This window comes from Hippopotamus amphibius, chromosome 9, assembly GCF_030028045.1.
Source record: "Hippopotamus amphibius kiboko isolate mHipAmp2 chromosome 9, mHipAmp2.hap2, whole genome shotgun sequence".
Lineage (NCBI taxonomy): Eukaryota > Metazoa > Chordata > Mammalia > Artiodactyla > Hippopotamidae > Hippopotamus > Hippopotamus amphibius.
In genome coordinates, this window is record NC_080194.1 from 136715670 (window position 1) to 136738038 (window position 22369).

General features: G+C 42.2%; 1 protein-coding gene across 2 annotated transcripts in view; it reads right to left on the reverse strand.

The window, feature by feature from the left end:
• Nucleotides 1-2617: 2617 nt before the first annotated feature.
• TMC7 (transmembrane channel like 7) overlaps nt 2618-22369 on the reverse strand; it is a 59370-nt gene continuing 39618 nt past the window's right edge. For both annotated transcript variants that reach the window (XM_057750774.1, XM_057750775.1), the window contains 7 exons: nt 16941-17058; nt 16548-16645; nt 13981-14167; nt 11602-11732; nt 8246-8401; nt 5637-5715; nt 2618-4791 (listed from right to left, as the gene is read on the reverse strand). In XM_057750774.1, the coding sequence (XP_057606757.1) occupies nt 4717-4791; nt 5637-5715; nt 8246-8401; nt 11602-11732; nt 13981-14167; nt 16548-16645; nt 16941-17058 (844 nt within the window). In that variant the 3' untranslated portion in view covers nt 2618-4716. The remainder of the gene's footprint in view (nt 4792-5636; nt 5716-8245; nt 8402-11601; nt 11733-13980; nt 14168-16547; nt 16646-16940; nt 17059-22369) is intronic.

Consider the following 22369-nt stretch of genomic DNA (forward strand, 5'->3'; position numbering starts at 1 on the left):
GCAGAGGCGGCCGGCTCCTGCACCGGTGGGAACGCCCCTAGGCCCCCGCTTCCACCCGATTGGTTGGAAATGTCAGATGCGAAGTTTCTATTGGATGCAATCACTATCAATCACTCAGGAAGGGTTGCCATGGAGATGAGAATGCTCATTTGCCCATTCTAAGATCCGGACAGGGTAAAGATTACTCACCTCAATTCCTGGGAAAGAGGACCTTGAGAGAATTGTTTACAAATAGCCATCGTATTTCATGCTTTACCTATACAGGAGATTTTTCTCTATTTGTAGCCACTTTCGAGTAGTAGAAATTACATTCTGAAATTCAATCCACCACATGATCAATAGTGTTATCTCTAGGTATTGGGGTTGACAGACTAAATTTCTTCCTACTCCTTTTCTCTATTGTTAGGTTTTCTACAGAGAACATCTATTATTGCTATTATTGTTTCCACTTTACTGTGAGTGTATACTGGCGCAAACTGGTTTCTAGAGGGGACAGTTGGGCTGGGAAGATTTAGCAACATATTCCATATTTTTAAGTCTATATCCAGTCTGTCAGTGTAGACTCATCAATTGTAACAAATGTATCACTCTGGTGGGGGAGGCTGTGCATGTGTGGAGACGGGGGTATATGGGAAATACTGTACCTTCCTCAATTTTGCTGTGAACCTAAAACTGCTCTAAAAGAATGAAGTGCAAAAAAATTTTGGACACTTGAAAAAACGCATATCCACTGCCACAACAATCCTACTTCTAAGCATTTATGGAACAGAAATAATTTCTCGAATGTGTAATGTATATGAGGGCAAAAAAATCAAAGGTGCATACCTGAAAGGATGTATAACAAAACGTTTAATAATGATAACTTTAAAGGGTTGGGATAGTGAGAAGGGAGCTTTCATTTTCTACTTTAAATCCTTGGATTATACATCTTTTATGTGTTACTGTAAAATATTTAAGATACATTACTATTGTAAAACAATGCTGCTAATTGTTTTCAAATTACTTAACACACTGCAATAATTTAAAATTATAATCAACTATTATATGCCTTTTTAAATCTAAATACTTGGTGAAAGTGAGGGTGAGATAACATTCTCATGTAAAGCTCCTGAGTTGTAAATCTGGCTCTCAAAAGCCTTAAAACCTTGGCTGTCATCCCATTTCCAGGTCTCTGTCTCCTAAAAAACAAAAAAGGAGGAAAAAATGTTGACAAAGATTTATGTCTCAGTTTATTATCAGGGACATTTGGAAACAAAACGTTAACCAGCAAGGGAATGTTAAAAAAAAATTGTGATCCATCTTTGGATAAAATGAGAAGAAAACACTTAGGAAAAAGAAATATCAATTTTTTTTCTTTCTCTTCTTTTCATCCTCCCTCCCTCACTCTGTTCTTTCTACCTTAAAAGGAATCTTGCCAAGATTAACACTGGATGTCCATAAATGTTGCTTATACACGATTTTTACTTTTTTTCTCTACAGCTTTCAATGTTCTCTGTATTTTCTATACTAAACAAGTACATTTGTAATGAGAAAACAAATTTTCATAAAGAAAAGGCTTATTATTCCCTAATTCAATCCTCAAAATAAAAGCAAATGTCTATTTTTCCATTTTAAAGATAAGGGAACTTTGTCTCAGAAAGGTAAAGACACCTGCACAAAATTACACAATTAAGTAACAAAGCCATTCCATGTCCAGAGCACACCCCATGCATTGGAAAGAAAATACACCAAATGGAATTTACTAATAATGAAAGAAGACACATTCAGAATTCTATCTTCCTAGGAATCAGACCTTGCAGTGCCATCCCGGGAAATTAACTTTCTTCTCCAATACTTTCTCAAAGTGGGTCTGCAATCAGATATGTAGCTGCAGGAATTTACTTTGCTAACTTAAAGAGTTAATGCAAACTAAAGACTTGCCTAACTGGATTCTTCTTTTTGCTGGGATGAGAATATTTTGTGATTGCAAGAAACTGCAAGGCTTTGATAAAGAACAAGAACCTGAAGCCAAATGGGGTAGAATAGAGAAATGTTTGCATGGACTTCCCAAATTCCAGCTCCCAGTGTTTTTAATGAGGTGTGTGTTGGGTTGGGGGGCGGGGGAGTGACTGAAAACTAAGTATCCAGCATTGGTGAATAATTATGAAAGTAAACACGGACACAATGGAAGAATGCCACCTAGTCATTAAAAAGAATGAGTAGCTACTCTCCATGTAAAGATCTTCAAGATGTTTTAAAGCGGAAAAAAAGGGACAGCTCTGAAATAAATAAACAAATATCACACATACAACTACAGATACATATCTGCTTGCATATAATAATTTTCTGGGAGAATAAAATAAGCATCATTAGCAGTGTTTTCCTCTGAGAGGTGGGATGGGCAGTGCTTGAAATAACCTTATGTCTTTTAAGTTCAAAACACACGCCCCCCTCTTTGCCTTAAAAGCAAATCTTAAAAAGCATTCATTTGATGATTTTCTATAATTAAACACTTCTTTCTTCTCTCTGATTCTTGGGAAAGGCAAAGAGCAACTTTACAAACTGTTATAGTTTTCTGTGACCACCTGATTGCTGACAAGATGCCTCCAAGAATTCAAATACACACCATCACGTTTTTAAACCAAGACAGTTTATTCAGTAGTTTTAATGCCCATTTGTTCGAGAGAGCTGCACTTTAACAATTATACAGACACACCTGCAGTTATTAGTTATCAAAATATATAAAAACATTCAAGTAAGAAGTATGCAAACTAGCAGCATTTAACTAAAATGGATATATTAGCATATTTCAGTATAATAGGGAAAGAAAACAGCTTCCCTCTCTCTCTCTCTCCCACACACACACACACACACACACACACACACACACACACACACACACACACAGACACACACACACACATCCCACAGAAAACCTGACTGTTCCCAGAAGCATGGTGAAGGCAAGAATATTATACGTATAAATCCTCTAGGCAAAAATGCCAACAATTTAGAATTTCTTAAAAGTGAGGATGGAATGAACTTTCGTTTGCTCAAAATTCCATGATACTTGTTATTAGACTTAAAAATTCATAAACCTTAACAAGATAAGAAAAGCTTGAAAAGCTCATTAGTTTCACAGGTATAAAAATATACCGTGTTAATACTACCTGTAGAAGAGCAAAATAAAAATGATCTGGAAAAGAGACACGTAGACAGAAATGTGTTGCCTATGGTGAGCTTGCTTTGCTTCTCAGAACAAGGAGTCAATCATCTTTGAGTATTGGGGGAAGGGGTGAGGGTGGGAAATATTCTTCACAACAGCAGCTTTCTAAAACCTGCACCCACCTGTAAATTCCAGGCTACCCCCAGGAAAGGTTTAGAGCCAGTGAAAGGAAGGAAAACAATAGAAGGAGGGCACAAAACTACAGAAATCTTTGAAACTACAAATCTTTGAAAAAGATTCTGCAGGTATGAAAATGAAAACTGATTACATTAAACCATAATCTGGGCTTACATTAAAAGGTTTAAAGCTGTCAATTTCGGGTAAACTTATGATGAGGTATTCATTGCATATGGTTTTTATGGTAATGGAAACCTGAAAAGATACTCCACGTTTTGTAAAAATAAAAAATTATAAGCACAGGAAAAACAACAGCCCTTAAAAATATGCAAATGTACATTTAAGATGCTAGCATTCAGTCTAGTTTGGTACACAGGCACACGCCGGCCTGATGCTGCAAACCCACATGCCAAAACACTCAGAGACACAACGGCTCTTTCCAGCCTGGCTCTGAACCGTGACGTGTCATTCAGAGACCTCAGTGCAGGAAGGGAAATGGCTGTTGAAAGACCGAGAGACAAACTTTGCCTCTTAAATCTTGATGGCACAGGGCCCTCTGCCAAGTCTCCAAACCCACGACTAGAAGGGAACGGAAGGTTTGTGGATATCCAGGCCCTTAAAAGCAGCTTCCCCTGAGTAATGAGGCTGTAGCAAAATGCCCAGGAAGCTAGGAAATCTAGGCTGCCGTCCTGCCCCTGTTCCTCTCCTCACAGGGCTCAATCCAGGGCACTCAGGGCCTTGCTGATTCACACAGCAGGAAGGGCTTTTCGCTCATATAATATTACTCTCATATTACATATTACCATGTAGCTGAAATTCATAACCATTCTCTCCGTGCTTCCACCATCTGTTCCATACATCACAATTCAAGGGTTTCAACGTTAAAAAAAAAAAAAAAATCAAGTCTCCATTTTAAGTCTACAGAACTGTTCCAGAGAGTCACTACTTCTTAAGGAACACTTCTCAGCCTAAACCTCCAGAACCTGGTTCAAAAGAACTAACCCAGGATCATGGATAGATGACCTCTACAGTTAACTTTAAAAGACAATACAAATAAGCTTGTAAAAACATAAATGGTCTCTCCTCAATTTTGGCTGAAAAGCTTCAATGGCTTCATAAGTCAGTGTTTTGGTCGAGCCGCCCCTGAGCCGCGGGACTTCAGGCAAAGACATGGTTTTTGACCCTGCTTTTCTAAGTCCCTAAAGCCCTAAGTAGGGGCTGGGTTGTGTAATGTAAACATGGCCACTGGAGCTGCACACATGGAGCCACGTTCAGGAAAGGTCCAAACTCCAGAAAAATATATTTAAAAATTTCTGCTAAATCCCAGGTGGACGTCGCAGGCTGCAGGTCACTAGGCCAGCCTGTAAGCCACACGTGGCAGTGCCCCACCCCCGTCAGTCTAGCCGGTTCCTCATCTCCCTCTGGGCTTCTGTTAGCTTCTGGATTAGGTAACGCTTGTCACGACTTTCCTAAAAACAGAGACAAGGTTCAAGAGCGTATTCAATATACCTGGAAACAAATATCATTATTTCAACCTAAGCAACCACCTATCAGACTTGGGACCAAGGATCCTGACCACTGGACCGTGGCAATGGCCTCCAAACTGCCTCTTTCACTCTTCTCCCCTCCCCAGCCCCGATCCACAAAGTGGCCTTGTAAAAATGTTCTTTTAAAACTGAACATCAGACTTTTACTTACCACCCTCCAATGGTTTTCTACCACACTCTGAATTAAACCCAAACTTCTCACCAGAGCCCTCAGGGGATGCTGTGAGCCTGGCTACGCTGTGGCTCTAGCATCACATTGCCTCTGCCCATCATCCCGCACCCTCCAGCCACACCTCCCTTCCCCCTGGCCCAGGACTGCCCGGCTCACTCCTCGCTGTACCCTCTGCCTGTTACTCTCGTGCCCGAGACCTCCCATAACTGGCTCCTTCTCATCACGCAAGTCTCAGCTCCATCGCTGCCTCCCCAAAGAGGCCTTCTGTGGCCACCATCTCAGCAGCAGGTGGTCCACCCACCACTCTACCTACCTCTCTGTATCACCCTCATAGCAGTTATCACAATCAGAATTTATCTTTTTTCTTTAACTGCTGAGCAGTCTCGTCTCCCTTCGTCACCTCTGTATCCCAGCACAGTACGAGGATACAAACGTCGAGGGAAAGGATGAGTCAGGGAATCAGTGGAGCTGAAGGCAGGGTTTTGGGAGAGTGGGGATGGGAACATCCCACCCCCTCCCTGGGAAAAGCTCCTCTTTCCTTTCAGTGTCCTGGGTAAGCATCCCAGCCTTGCCCCCAGGACCAGTGCTTTCTTACCAGGGACAGCTGCTCTCGGAGCTGGACGACCACCCGTTTGTGCGCTCCCGCTAGGGCAATGAAGTAAAACATAACGAGGCTGCAACACAAGGCAAGAGGTCACTAGAGAATTTCTACCATTGGAAGGCCGCTGGAAAACAAGCCGACACACTCTGCCCAGAACAGTTTTACTTTTGTTAGAAAAAAAAAAAAAGAAAACCCTCATCTCTCCCAAGGAAAGGGCACCAGAAACAACCAGGGGTATACACCTGAAACTAATACAACATCGTAAATCAACTATAACAAAAATCAAAAGAAAAAAGAAACAAAAAATAGCCAGAGAGGTTTTATTTGGCAGTGGCAGCAGAGACTGATTCCGGCCTTGCTTTCTAAAGTCAATGTTAAAAGCTGGTGATACTCCCTGGTGCACACACGAGAAGGGGAGAGAGGAGGAGATGGACGAGAAGGTCAGCTCGGCATGGAATGAACTGGCTGTGGATGATCCTTGTGGAACCCCCCTGGCCTCAGTTTCCTCATCTACAAAACGGGGATAATAGAGGAAAACCCAGTGATAACAAGCCTAAGATAATACAATTTTGAATAAAAGCAACTGGCCATTGGTTCCTGTTTTCTGTGCAGCGGAGGTGGCTGCCTGTCCAATCTCCCCATAGAGGGCTGGGGAAATGAGGGCCACTGGAATCAGTGATGTCAGTCTTCTCATAGCCAAGGACAAGAATGACCCCCGAAGATGTGGAACCCAGATCAGGTAACCACCAGCAGATGCTGCCAGCCAAACCACAGCTGGGGGGCACCGATTAGGAGGGAGCTGCTGGATTCCAGAATCCTCGGAATTCCAGGCTAACTGGCTGCAACCCCCACATCATTTTCTTAATATCAAAGGTATCCTGCCTTGAACAAATGAACTGTTTAACCCCTTTCTTGCAATATGGTGGGGTTTTACTGTAGTAGTATCCACATCATAGGATAATTGTTATGACTGCATGAGTGACTACATGTAAGCTACCACCAATTCCGGTGATTGGTGGCAGTTCTCTTCTGTCCTATAGTCTCCAGGAACACTGAGCCAGTGGATTCTGAACCAACGTCCCCAGGGGAATACATAGCACGTTCCTTTGCACCTCTGGTCACATTTTTGTCAACATATCAATACTGTGTTTTATGTTTCTTGAGAAAGAAGGTTATTAACACATAACCCTGTTTCTGTTTCAAGACACCTTATTTATTATCGCTGAACTGACAGCCAACAGCACCATAACGTGTGTCTGAATGAAGCTGATCTAACACACACACTGTCTTCATAAAACACAGCCCAGCCTTCCTGCACTAGGAACCCTAAACAGCACTGCAGCTCCACGTGTGAACAGTGAAATCACCAACCAAAAGCATAAAATGCAAGAAATATTGCACTAAATCCATCACGAAAAGGACACTCAGTGACAGTCTAAGCTATGGTTTGAATATTTGTGTCCCCCCCAAACTCCTATGTTGTGAAATCCTAATCCCAATATGATGGTATTAGAGGATGGGAGCCTTTGGGAGGTGATTAGGTCATGAGGCTGGAGCCCTCACTAATGAGATTAGTGCCCTTATAAGAAGAACTCCAGAGAGCACCCTAGCTCCTTCTGCCATATGAGAATACCAGAAGTCTATAAGCCAAAGAGGATCTTCACCTGACCGTGCTGGCACTTTGATCTTGGACCTTCAGCCTCCAGAACCGTGAGAAATACATTTCTGTTGTTTAGCCACCCAGTCTATGACATTTCACTACAGCAGCCCAAATGCACAGAGATATTGTGCGTCAGGCAATTCAAATTTTTTTCTGCTCTACATATGTCTACAAATAACCACCAAAAAAAAACTACCACTAGTATTGATTTTTGGGTTACAAAAATATTTTAGCTAGTAAGTACATTTGCAATACAGAAAAAAAAATAAGGAATTTACAAATAATGAGAATGGACTGTAATTAGAACAATGCCTAGTACAAAGGAAGTCCTCAACAGATATTTGTGCTTAGAATTACTTTAACACTCAAAATGAATCACTGCACAAAACCCCTCGTCACCCTTGCACCCAACACTTGTCATTTACTGAGTCTTCACTAAAGGTCAGGTCCTCTGCTAAGCACGTCACAGGCGTCACCATGTGTCCTTCTTCTCACAGCCCTACAAGGTATGTGCCACTCTTATTCCCATTTTCCAGGCGAGGAAACCAAGGCTCAGAGAGGGTATGTGATCACCTGAGGCCACATAGCTTGTAAGTGGTAGAACCAGGGTTCAAGTCCATGCTCCTAATCTGGTGCTCTTCTCTCAGACCAAAGAGCAGCTAATTTCGTGAATAATCACTAGTATAATAATAGGCAATGTTTATTGGGTTCTATTTTATAAGTCAGGCAACTGGCTAAGCACCTTGTATGTGGGATCTCCCTGAACCCGCTCAAGGACCCTCTGAAAGAATTACTATTATTACACCATTTTAGAGATGGGAAAGTGCAGCTAGAGAGGTCTGGTACCATATCAAGAGTCACAGGGGAGCTGCATTTCCCAGCAGAGAGGAGCCCAGCAGGCACAGAGGAAAATACCCGCGGAGGCCAGGAGGTTCTCACGCACCAGATGATCATGAAGAAAGGCACCGCGAAGGCCTCCGACGTGATGCCGCGAGCCAGGGACTGCAGCGAGCTGGGGAAGGTGCTCACCGTCTTGGGGACCACCTCCCAGGTGGTGTTGAAGTTGGTGAACGGCCCACAGGCTTTGGAGGATGAGATGCTGCCAGGACACAGGACAGGGGCTCAGGGCCAGGCCTGCAGCATGGCCGAGTGTCCCTCCGCTGCGCGCCCACAAAGCTTTGTGAATAGTGACCCACGAAGAACCGCCTTACCTCATGGGCCTTCTGGAGTATTCTGGTCAAAAATGCTTACCCTGAAACCTCATGAAATCCCTAGACCTGACTTCTGGTTTACAGGAAATTGAGGACAGAAGGTCAAGTTTAAAAACAGAGTTACCATATGATCCTGCAATCCCACTCCTGGGCATGTATCTGGAGAAAACTTTAATTTGAAAAGATACATGAACCCCAGTGTTCATAGCAGCTCCATTTACAGCACCCAGGACACAGAAGCAACATAAGTATCCATCAACAGACAGATGGATGGATAGGAAGATGTGTGTGTACACACACACACAATGGAATATTAGCCATAAAAAAGAATGAAATAATGCCATTTGCAGCAACATGGATGCACCTAGAGATGATCATACTAAGTGAAGTAAGCCAGACAAAGACAAATATCGTATGATATTGTTTATATGTGGAATCTTAAAAAAAAGGCACAAATGAACTTATTTATAAAACAGAAATAGAAAACTAACTTATGGTTACCAAAGAGGAAGGTGGGGGGGGTAGGGGTAAATTAGGAGTTTGGATTAATGTATACACACTACTATATATAAAACAGATAACCAACAAGGACCTACTGTATAACACAGGGAACTATACTCAATATTTTGTGATAACCTATAAGGGAAAAGAATCGGAAAAAGAAAATATATATATATATATGTATATATATATATACACACACACACATACGCATACATACATACACATATAAAACCAAATCACTGCTGTACACCTGAAACTAACACAACATTGTAAATCAACTATATGTACCTCAATAAAAAAAAAAAAAGACCCTGTTACTTGAAGATAGCTACTCTGGTGATATTTTAGAACAACAATAAACTGAGCATCAGAAATTAAAGAAAAAACAAACAAAAAAAGAAGGTCAAGTTAAATGATACTGCAAGAAAACAATCAGACAACTTCAGAATGGGGGCGTCCACTCCTCAGTCTCCTAAGGTAGAGGTGAGGAAACTGGCTTGGACTCTTTGAAGAATCAAAGGTTAAAAGAGACTCAAGAGACATCGCAACTGAAAGTAATGAGTAAAACTTAAAAGATCTTCATTTAAAAGATAAAGTTATAAAACACTGTTTTGGGAATGGAGAAATCTGAACATGGCAGGAATATGATATTGGCACTAATTTTCTTAGGTGTGATAATGTTATTGTGGGTACATATGAAGGAGAACTTCCTTACTTTTAGGAACTGCACGTTCACGTGTTCAGGAATGAAATGTCATGGTGCCTACAACTTAATTTCAAATGGTTCATCATCACACACACAAAATGTATGTATATATATATAGAGAGAGAGAGAGAGAAAACAAATATAGCCAAATGTTAACAATTGGGGCATCCAGGTAAAGAGTATATAAGTCTTCATTGTTGCTATTTTTTCAACTTTTCTACAGATTTGAAATTTTTCAAAATAAATAGTAAGGAAAAATAAAATTACAATGGAAAAAACTAAATTAAGGCTTACAAGAATTGCCTACATTCATATCACAAAGTTCTGTGTAGGAAATTTTCCACTGCAGCTCTACGTTAGGGATAAAAATAGATTCCTGGAAAAAACCTAAATGTTGTTTAAGGAAAAGGATGAACAATTTATGATCCATTCACACAGTGGAATAAACAACCACGGAGAGAGACACACGTATAGATAAGACTGTCTCAGATAGAAACTTAGTAGTTAGGAAACAGAATTGGAGAGTGAATTTCCACCATATTCTCTTTTACACTTTCTGAGTTCTGTGCCAAGTGAATGGCTTCCTTATTAAAAAAAAAAATCAAAGCTAAAAAATAAAAGAATGAGAGTTCTGTATGTGCTGCCCTGGAAAAGGGCACGATATAAAGTTAAGTGAAAAAAATTAAGCTGCCAAACAGTATGATTCCATATGCATTAAAAAATACACTTTTCATAATAAATTTCTGGAAGTGCTCATAAAACGTTAACAGTGGTCACCTCTTAGAGTAGGACTAAGAGATGAGGATGAGGGGCAATTCTTTTCTCTTCAATTTATACCCTTTTCTGTACTTCTGTTCTAGACGTTTCATTTAAAGATTAAGAAATGGAAAAAAATACGATAAAACAAAATAAATATGAAGAAATGGAATTCCATGAGACTGGAAATCAAGAGTTGGCAAACTACAGCCCATGGGCCGAATCTGGCCCACAGCCTTTTTTTTTTTTTAATTGTCTATTTCTATCATTTTTTTTTTAGACATACAATAAACTGCATATATTTAAAGCGTACAATCTGATATATTTTTTCTCGTTAGTAATGTATATATGGCGATCCCGATCTCCCAATTCATCCCATCCCACCCTACCCCACCCCCGCCTCCCGCGTTCCCCCCCCGCCCCGGCAGCCTATTTTTTATAAATGAAGTTTTACTAGAACACAGCGATGTCTCCCAGTTCCTGTATCATCTGCGACTGCAACACGGATGACATACACACAGCTGAGCTGAGCGGCTGCTACAGAAACCATACAGCGCGCAAAGCCTAAATCATACTCTCTTTCCAGCCTCTGGTATAAACGGTTAGAACACGAGGGAGTTGCATCACTGCAGGCTGACCCCTCAACTTCTCATCCTCAGTCCTGAGCATTTGTGCTCTTTCCAAACCCCACACTCCATTCCTTGTGCCATGGCTGAATTGCCTTTATAGCCCCGGCAGCCAGCACAGTGCCTGGCACACAGAAGGCACTCCAAGTCTTCTCAGTGACCATGTGTTATCTTTATCACCAGAAACAAACAAACAACCCCAAAGGGGGCTAGAAGATAGGCTCTAGGAAGAGGGGTCTGGGTAGAACAGCCCCAACCCACACTCTCAAAAACAACGGGACGCCTGCAAGCCCAAGCTCAGAAGTGAACCAGGATACTCCAGCATCCAGAAGGAGATCCCGAAACAGAGGTGGGCCTCGCTGGGCCAGGAGTGACGTACTGACCTCTGCGGGTGGAGCGCCGTGAGGAAAGGCAATAAAGAACGCAATGAAGCCTTTAACAGAAAAGAGGGACAGGTCAAGGAGGGAATGTGCTAGAAAACTAAGTCATGTTTTACCTTGCCATGCTGATCGTCAGAGGTATTACTGCCAAGCACAGCCCAATCAGCAGCACCAACAGGAAGAAGAAATTGGAATTGGATGCTCTGAACTGCCTCGGAGACGGTCTGCAGGTATAAAGAAGACTTACCTAAGGGGAGAGGAAGAGAGAGGAAAAATCAAGGGCACAGCTTCCTTGAGGATAAATAAGCACAGTCATTGGTATAACCTTTCTAGAGGCTAGTCAGCAATACAGACTAAAATAAAAAAAAACAAACACATGAACCGAACATATGTACGTGGTATTTGCTGCTACAGTTGTTATCAGGGAATAACTGAAAGCAACCAAAGTAGCTACGGATGGGGTTCCTTAAAGGTTAAAGTACATCCACACAATGGAAAACCACAGAGCCCTTAGGATAAACGAGGGAGCTTTACATCCTACCGGGCACCGCGAGGTGAAATGGGTAAACTTCAAAATTCTGCACTGGATGAGCTCACTTACGTTTTTAAAATGTTTTTTTAACATTTTACTGTAGATTTATTTTTTCAGCTTTACTGAGGTATAATTGACAAAAAAATTGTAAGATACGTTGAGTGTACAACATAATGGTTTGAAAGGATTCGTAAAGGATTCTCTATAGGGATGTAAATATGTATTTTTTAAAATTATTTTATTATTTATTTATTGGCTGCATTGTGTCTTCGTTGCTGCGCGCAGGCTTTCTCTAGTTGTGGTGAGCGGGGGCTACGCTTAGTTGTGGCAGCTTCTCTCGTTGCAGAGCACGGGCTCTAGGCACGCGGGCTTCAGTAGTTGCAGTACATGGTCTCAATAGCTGTGGCGCACGGGCTTAGCTGCTCAGCGGCACATGGGATCTTCCTGGACCAGGGCACAAACCCATGTCCCCTGCATTAGCAGGCGGATTCTTAACCACTGCGCCACCAGGGAAGTCCCTAGACATGTATTAAATAGAAGAGACTTTGCTTGAATTTTTACAAGCATACATATTTTTCCTATATATTAAAAATAAATATTTCCACTGAGGGAAAAAAGACTTGAAGAAAACATCACGTGGGGAGGGAGTGAGGGGTGCTTCCAGTTCCTCCTGAATATGATACAAAGCTACAGCCTCAGGAAGGCACGTCAAGCTCCTGGGACTGCAGCAGCCAGAACAGCTGTGAGCCGGGGGCGCTGAGCACCAGGGAGCTTGGTGTCCTGTCAAGGTGTCTGGGGGTAGCCGGCCAGTCAGGCTGGGGTGTCAGAACTCACTTCAGTGTCTGTGACCCATGCATGACCCCCACGCTGTCTTTACTGGGCCACACGCTGGCAAGCCACTGCCTGATATTTTCTGGAAGAAGTTCCTCTGCGCTTTCTTGTATCCATCTCTCCTTTGGTGACTTTAGCCAATTGAAGTTTCCAAATGAAAGTATCAGAACATTCTACAAAGGCCAAAATATCCGGGTAGAAAGTATGATCCAATTCAAGGTCCTGCCTCCTGGATTAAGAGCTTAGGCTCTGGAGTGAGGTACACTTGGGTTCAAATCCCAGAAGTCACGTTCAAGCTGTGTGACCTTGGACCAGTTACTTAACCTCTCTGAACTTCAGCTTCCTGATTTGTAAAATATGGTTATTAGCAGTATCTTCTTCAAAGGGTGTGTGTAAGCATTACATGATCATCTATGTAAAGTGCTGTGGAGGCACCCAGTATTGTTATCTGTTATTACTGTTATTATTATTAATACTATTATTACTTCCATTTATGAATCCTCAGGGCATGACCTAATGGGTGATCAATAATGTTGGGTTTATTAACAGAGAGTACCTCTGGAGGAAGAGATGGAATTCATACTGGTATTGTTTAAATGTTTAATAGTGAGCATATATTGCCTCTATAATGAAGAAAAAGTCTGGTTAATAGGCCCAGATAAATTAGTCATGTGTAGGGCTACCTCATCCATTAAGCACTTAGTTCAGCTACGATGCTTACAGTCTGTGAGCTGTTTGAGGAGCTACACGGGTAATTGAGAACTGAAAATAAATGCACCCGCTCCAAAAGCTAAACAGAAAACTACAAAATTTTAGTTAATAAACCTTTTATTAAACATCACCAGAACGAACCACTGTCAACTGATCAACTGCAACTCCACTCTTACACAGTTACATACAAAAACACTTAAATCACGGGAGAGAAACTATTCTTCAAAAAACTCTCAAAATGATACAAATGTGAAAATCCACTGGAAGTCTTGTTTCCCAAATAAAAGTACATATAAAATAAGGGATGCAATTTTGATGCATCTGATGGGATGTGGGTGGGCTTCAAGCCTATGTGTGCCAAATGTCTTGCAAGGTCAAGGATGGTCTGGGCTATCAACCCCTCAACCCCACTTCTCCTTACCTCTTTCACGTAAAAGATGATAATGAACTTCAAGGTTGCAATTGCAGGAAGAAGGGGTGAGAAAAAGGCTCCAATCCAGCAGATGGTTTGCCCGTAAACAATCCCCAGGACGTTATCAGGGATGGCAAACTCCTGATGTCCCCAGCACTGAAAAAGCTTCCAAGAGGAACAGTAGGTCACCAGGATCCTGGAACAAACAGGACAGTGTATCACCTGGCCTGCCAGTATCTGGCAAGGCCACAGAACCACGTCCACAAATTTAGGGCCGTTTCCACACGTACTTCTCAAGCAACCTGGTTAGTCATGTGTCTAGAAGATGGAGAATACAGTGAACTCTGGAATCATTAAGACCAGGGTCCGAGTCTCAGATCTACAGTTTAGCAGCCAGATAACATTAGACAAGGCTCGTTTTTCCCATCTGGAACATGGGGTATTATAATACAGCCTTCTTCACTGCACTGTAGTGACAATAAATGACACGGCAGTCTCTGTGCTCCGGCTTGTTGCGCAATCCAAAAAGTACTGAGCTATTGTGCACCCACACAGAAAACAGCGTATGAGGACCCTACCACCGCATGCCACTCCCCGGAATCCTAGACACTTCCTACAGAAACCCCAGGCCCAGGGGCCTGAGAGAATCACACACAGTTGTTCCCTGCAGCACTGCCATATGTTAGCAAAAATACTGGAAACAACCTAAAGGCCCAGCAGTAGTGGCTGCATCAATAAGTTAGAAGCCATGAGTAGGATGGAATATTATACAGTCCTTAAAACAAATGAGGAAAATCCACGTGTTCTGACATGGAAGGTTATTCATAGTATTTTGTTTGTATGGGGAAAAGCAAGCTGCGGACCAGTGTGGATATACCGTGACCCCATCTGTGGGGAAAAAGGACATTTCCAGCAACACCGTGTTTACTTACACGTGTATTTATGCAGGTGTGTGTTTTTGTCTTTAGGAACTGCTGGATCTACCCCAAAGTGTTAACCACGGCCACCTCCGCAGAGTGGGGTGGGTTTGGGGAGTAAGGCATAAGGTAAAAAAGGACAATGCTCACTGTGCCCCGGATTTCTATATTTACTTAAATTTAAATATTGAAAAAAAGTTAATATACACACACTCATGTCATACATGTGTAATTTTTTAAAAGGACAGTTTTTTTTTTTAATTAATTATTTTTGGCTACATTGGGTCTTCGTTGCTGCACAGTGTTTCTCTAGCTGTGGTGAGCAGGGGCTACTCTTCATTGTGGTGTGCAGGCTTCTCAGTGTGGTGGCTTCTCTTGTTGCAGTGCATGGGCTCTAGGCACATGGGGTTCAGTAGTTGCGGTGAGAGGGCTCAGTAGTTGTGGCGCAAGGGCTTAGTTGCGCCATGACATGTGGGATCTTCCCGGACCAGGGCTCAAACCTGTGTCCCCTGCACCAACAGGTGGATTCTTAACCACTGTGCCACCAGGGAAACCCTAGTTTCTTCTTTAATGTTTACTTTTAAGGGCTTACTGGACCACTGGCATATGCTTGGAGAATTTGTACAAGTGGGTAAAAAAGTGATTAAGTGAAAAGAGTTTCAGTTAAGGCTCAAGGAGATGCTGAGAATAATGTTTTTTTTAATGACAGCATGGTAATGATAATCCTTTTTTTAAAACTTTTTAAAAATTTTTATTTATTGGCTGCATTAGGTCTTCCTTGCTGTGCACAGGCCTTCTCTAGCTACAATGAGCTAGGGCTACTCTTCATTGCTGTGAGCGGGCTTCTCAGTGTAGTGGCTTCTCTTGCTGCAGAGCACAGGCTCTAGACATGCAGGCTTCAGTAGTTGTGGTGCACGGGCTTCAGTAGTTGTGGTGCACAGGCTTCAGCAGTTGTGACTTGCAGGCTCTAGAGCGCAAGCTCAGTAGTTGTGGCTCATGGGCTTAGCTTCCCCACGGCATGTGGGATCTTCCCAGCCCAGGGATTGAACCCGTGTCTCCTGCATTCGCAGGTGGATTCTTAACCACTGCACCACCAGGGAAGTCCCAGTAATGATAATCCTGATGGTGATGGCTAATATTTTGTTGAGTTCTGTGGCATGAAGTGTTTTTAGTACTTTTATCTGCATTTTGTCATTTAATCCTCACAACAGTGCTATGAGGTAGGTACTGCTACTAATCCCATTTCACAAGTAGGGAAAATAGGCTTGGAGCTTAAATAACTCGACCTAAGTCACATGCCTAGGAAGCAGCAGTGCTGGGGCTTGAACCCAGATCAGGAAATGTGGTGTCCACTGCAGCCCAAGGTCTCCACTAACAGGGCCCATGGCTGTGCCAATGGCAAGACTTCACCCCCATGGGAGCCCCACGGAAAGCAGCACCGTTTCTGCTCTTCGTGCTGCCTTTCTATGGGGCATATAATGGACTGGGGTGGGGATGATGGCCTGGAGCTGTCTGAAAGTCACCAGCGGCTATCAGTGGTTTCCAGGATGTGGTTTCTAGGATGTGGAATCATCCAGCACTTTGTGAAGAGCAGCTGTGACGGGAGCCTGTGGTGGGGGTGAGGTGGGGTACAATAAGAGGGTTACCCCTCACACTTACTTTCTAGGAAAATCCACAAAAAGTGTCACAGCCAAGATGATGATGAGGTCGAAGATCATCAGCTTGTACATTTCCTGCCCAACTTGTGTCTCCCAGCACTGAAACCGAGAGAAAAATGAGCCTGACTTGGAGCAGAAAAAGCCAGGTTCTCCCAATGCCACTTCCAGTCCCTGATCCCACTGCCTCTGGAGGCCGTCAGCCAACCCTACTCTGAGCTCCAGCAGAGACTCTGATTTTCAAGCCCTTAGAAGCACCTGGTGTGCCAGACTGCTACACAGCAAGGAAGTGGATCAACTGGGATTCAAACCCTTGGCTCATGGGCTGTTCTCTTGACCTTGATGCTACTACCCCCAAATGACCCACCAAGCAGGATGCCCATTCCTGCAGCCTCACCGGGTAGAGTTTCTGGTTGTAACCACAGAGCTCACATGACTGGTTATCGCAGGATGTAATCTTGGAGCCCAGGGTGAACACCAGCACACAGATGGTGGCCAGCCGCATAAAGACACACCTGTAGGGAAGAGAGAAGGAGAGATGATGGGAATGGGAGGGCTCAGGGAAGGCGGGCCCCTTGGAACACGGCTGGGGTGCAGAGAAGCTGCCTTTCTTAACAGCAAACCCACAAATGGGCACAGAGTTTCTGTGTGGGATGATGGGTAAGTTCTGAAAACGAACAGGGGTGATGGTGGCACAACACTGAACATGTACTTAATGCCACTGAATTGTACACCTAAAAGGAGCTAAGATGGTAAATTTCACGTTACATATATTTTACCACAATTTTTTTAAACAGCCGAGAAAAAATCAGATCAGAAAGCTGGGAACTCCTGAATCCATGATGACATAGCCACTCCCTGAACAATTCCTGAGAAGCACTAACTGAATCTTCTAAGGATCAGCTTTGAGAGATGGCTGATATATTGAGAAGTGAAAAAAACACACTGCAGTGTTTCATGTAGTTACAACCCTATTTTTAAAAGAAGACAAAACGTATGAACGTTGGCATGAACAACAGGAATCATGCAGATGAGGGCTGCAGGGGAGCTGGATTCAAGAGAGGAGGGGAGAGGGCTCATTTTTTTTCTTTAAAGATGCTTCGTGAATTGTTTGTACTAAAAAATAAGTGAAACAGAAACATTACACAGTGTGTGGGTGGGGAGCAAGCCCACACCATGCGCCTGACGTTCTGTGCCTCCCAGGGGATGCGAGGACCTAGCACCATCAAGGAGGTTTCCATAACTAGAATCTGAAACGGAATCAAATACAAAGTCTGAATCTACAGTCGTTTACAGTGACGAGGGGTCCAGAAAAACAAAAGACACCATGAAGAAACAATGAACTAAATCCAAAATACAGAACATTCTATACTATAGAATGTACACTATAGCATACATATTATACTATAGAATGTATAGGACAAATGCCCCAGTTTCTCCCACAAATCACTGGCATAGTACAGGGGAGGTGGAATTCTTGAAAGAATAAAAGGGATTTAAGAGACAAAACAACCCGACACACCATGTGCTCTTTCTTTGGACCTTGATTTGAATACACCAATTGTAGAAAGCCCTCTGCAACTCCATCAGGAGACTGACTCAATTCTCTGAGGTGTGATGATGGTTGTTTAAAAAGAAAAGGCCTTGTCACTTAGAGATATACCAAAGTGTTTACAGTTGAAACCACACATTACATGAGATTTGCTTTGCTTAAAAGAATCCAGCAGAGTGAGGGAGGCAACACGAAACAAGAACGGTAAAATGCTGGTAAATTGCAGAAACTAAGCGTAATGTCCTGTTTGAAAATTTCCAAAATAAAAAGATTTCTTAAACAAAGATGCAAATGCCATCTGAGACATTTGAGAAGCAGAAAGAAATCATTCCAGTTTCACACAATCCCCACCTGGGCCTCTTAACTCATGTGTGTGAATTCCTTGGGCCTGGCTTTACACCTGCCATTTCTTTATTTTTTATTTTATTTTATTTTTTTTTTAGGAAACTGAATATTCATTTAGCATGAGAGAGATATTACCACAAATTATAAAAAGTTAACGGTAGGACAGACAGTTCAAGATGGTGGAGTAGGAGGACGTGTGCTAACTCTCTCTTGCAAGAGCACTGGAATTACAACTAGCTGCTGAACAGTCATTCACAGAAAGCCACTGGAACTCACCAAAAAAGACACCCCACATCCAGAGACAAAGGAGAAGTCGCAATGAAACGGTAGGAGGGGAGCAATCGCGTTAAAATCAAATCCCATAAATGCTGGGTGGGTGACTCGCAAACTGGAGAACAGTTATACTGCAGAAGTCCACCCACTAAAGTGAGGATTCTGAGCCCCACGTTAGGCTTCCCAACCTGGGGGTCCAGAAACGGGAGGAGGAATCCCCAGAGAATCAGACTTTGAAAGCCAGCGGGATTTGATTGCAGGACCTCCACAGGACTGGGGGAAACAGAGACTCCACTCTTGGAGGGCACACAAAAAATAGTGTGCTAACCAGGGGAAGAAGCAGTGACCTCATAGGACGCCGAACTAGACCTATCTGCTGGTGTCGGAGGGCTGCCTGCAGAGGTGGGGGGCAGCTGTGGCTCACCGAGGGGACAGTGACACTGGTGGCAGGGGTTCTGGGAAGCGTTCATTGGCGTGAGCCCTCCCAGAGTCCACCACTAGCCCCACTAAAGAGCCTGTAAGCTCCAGTGCTGGGTAGCCTCAGGCCAAACAAACAACAAGGTGGGAACACAGCCCCACCCACTGGCAGACAAGCAGATTAAAGTTTTACTGAGCTCCGCCCACCCATCCCAACCCACCATCAGTCCCTCCCATCAGGAAGCATGCACAAGCCTCCTAGATAGCGTCCTCCACAAGAGGGCAGACAGCAGTTATCAAGCAGTATCAGCAGTATTTCATTCTGTGGAACTGAAAACCACAGCCACAGAAAGATAAGGAAAATCAAAAGGCAGAAGACTTTGTACCACATAAAGGGACAAGATAAAACCCCAGCAAAACAACTAAATGAAGAGGAGATAGGCACCCTTCCAGAAAAAGAATTCAGAATAATGATGGTGAAGATGATCCAAGACTTTGAAAAAAGACTGGATGCAAAAAGTTGCAAGAAAAGTTTACCAAAGACCTAGAAGAACTAAAGAACAAACAAACAGAGATATGCTACACAATAACTGAAATGAAAAATGACCTGGAAGACAGAATGGTGAAAATCACTGATGCAGAAAAGAATAAAGAAAAAAGAGTGAAAAGAAATGAAGACAGCCTAAGAGACCTCTGGGACAATGTTAAATGCACCAACATTCGCATTATAGGGGTCCCAGAAGGAGAAGACAGAGAGAAAGGACCCAAGAAAATACTGGAAGAGATTATAGTTGAAAACTTGCCTAACATGGGAAAGGAAATAACTACCCAAGTCCAGGAAGCGCAGAGAGTCCCAGGCAGGATAAGCCCAAGGAGAAACTCACCAAGACACACAGTAGTCAAACTAAAAAATTAAAGACAGAGAAAAGTTATTAAAAGCAACAAGGGAAAAACGACAAATAACATACAAGGGAACTCCCATCAGGTTAACAGCTGATCTCTCAGCAGAAACTCTGCAAGCCGGAAGGGAGTGGCACGATATATTTAAAGTGATGACAGGGAAGAACCTACAATCAAGAATACTCTACCCAGCAAGGATCTCATTCAGATTCAAAGGAGAAATAAAAAGCTTTACAGACAAGCAACAGCTAAGAGAATTCAGCACCACCAAACCAGCTTTACAACAAATGCTAAAGGAACTTCTCTAAGAGGGAAACATAAGAGAAGAAAAGGACCTACAAAAACATAAACAAACCAATTAAGAAAATGGTAATAGGAACATACATATTGATAATTACCTTGAATGTAAATGGACTAAATGCACCAACCAAAAGACACAGACTGGCTGAATGGATACAAAAACAAGACCCACACATATGCTGTCTACAAGAGACCCATAAATATGCTGTCTACAAGAGACCCACTTCAGACCTGAGGACACATACAAACTGAAAGTGAGGGGATGGAAAAAGACATTCCATACAAATGGAAATCAAAAGAAAGCTGGAATAGCGATACTCATATCAGATAAAATAGACTTAAAAATAAAAAATGTTACAAGAGACAAGAAAGGACACTACATAAAGATCGAGGGATCAATCCAAGAAGAAGAGATAACAATTATAACTATATATGCACCCAACATAGGAGCACCTCAATACATAAGGCAAATGCTAACAACTATGAAAGGGGAAATCGACAGTAACACAATCATAGTGGGGGACTTTAACACCCCACTTACACCAATGGACAGATCATCCACACAGAAAATTCATAAGGAAACACAAGCTTTAAAAGACACAATAAACCAGCTTGATTTAATAGATATCTATAGGACATGACATCCAAAAACAGCAGATTACACGTTCTTCTCAAGTGCACATGGGACATTCTCCAGGATAGATCACATTTTGGGTCATAAATCAAGCCTTGGTAAATTGAAGAAAATTGAAATCATATCAAGCATCTTTTCCAACCGCAATACTATGAGATTAGAAACCAATTACAGGAAAAAATCTGTAAAAAACACAAACACATGGTGGCTAAACAATACACTGCTAAATAACCAAGAGATCACTGAAGCAATCAAAGAGGAAATCAGAAAGTACCTAGAGACAAATGACAATGAAAACACAATGATCCAAAACCTATGGGATGCAGCAAAGGCAGTTCTAAGAGGGAAGTTGCTGGCAATACAATCCTACCTCAAGAAACAAGAAAAATCCCAAATAAACAATCTAACCTTACACCTAAAGAAACTAGAGAAAGAAGAGCAAACAAAACCCAAAGTTAGTAGATGGAGAGAAATCATAAAGATCAGAGCACAAATAAATGAAATAGAAACAAAGAAAACAATAGCAAAAATCTATAAAACTAAAAGCTGGTTCTTTGAGAAGATAAATAAAATTGATAAAGCTCTAGCAAGACTCATCAAGAAAAAGAGGGACAGGACTCAAATTAATAAAATTAGAAATGAAACAGGAGAAGTTACAATGGACACCACAGAAATAAAAAGCACCATAAGCGACTACTACAAGCAACTACATGCCAATAAAATGGACAACCTGGAGGAAATGGACAGATTCTTAGAAAGCTATAACCTTCTAAGACTGAATCAGGAAGAAATAGAAAATATGATCAGACCAATCACAAGTCATGAAACTGAAACTGTGATTAAAAATCTCCCAACAAACAAAAGTCCAGGACCAGATGGATTCACAGGTGAATTCTATCCAACATTTAGAGAAGAGCTAACACCCATCCTTCTCAAGCTCTTCCAAAAAATTGCAGAAGAAGGAACACTCCCAAACTCATTTTGTGAGGCCACCATCACCCTGATACCAAAACCAGACAAAGATACTACAAAAAAAGAAAACTACAGACCAATATCACTGATGAATTGAGATGCAAAAATCCTCAACAAAAGACTAGCCAACAGAATCCAACAGCACATTAAAAGGATCATACACCATGATCAAGTGGGGTTTACCCCTGGAATGCAAGGATTCTTCAATATACGCAAAGCAATCAATGTGATACACCATATTAACAAACTGAAGGATAAAAACCACATGATCATCTCAATAGATGCAGAAAAAGCTTTTGACAAAATTCAACACCCATTTATGATAAAAACTCTCCAGAAGGTGGGCAGAGAGGGAACCTACCTCAACATAATAAAGGCCATATACAACAAACCCACAGCAAACATCATTCTCAATGGTGAAAAACTGGAAGCA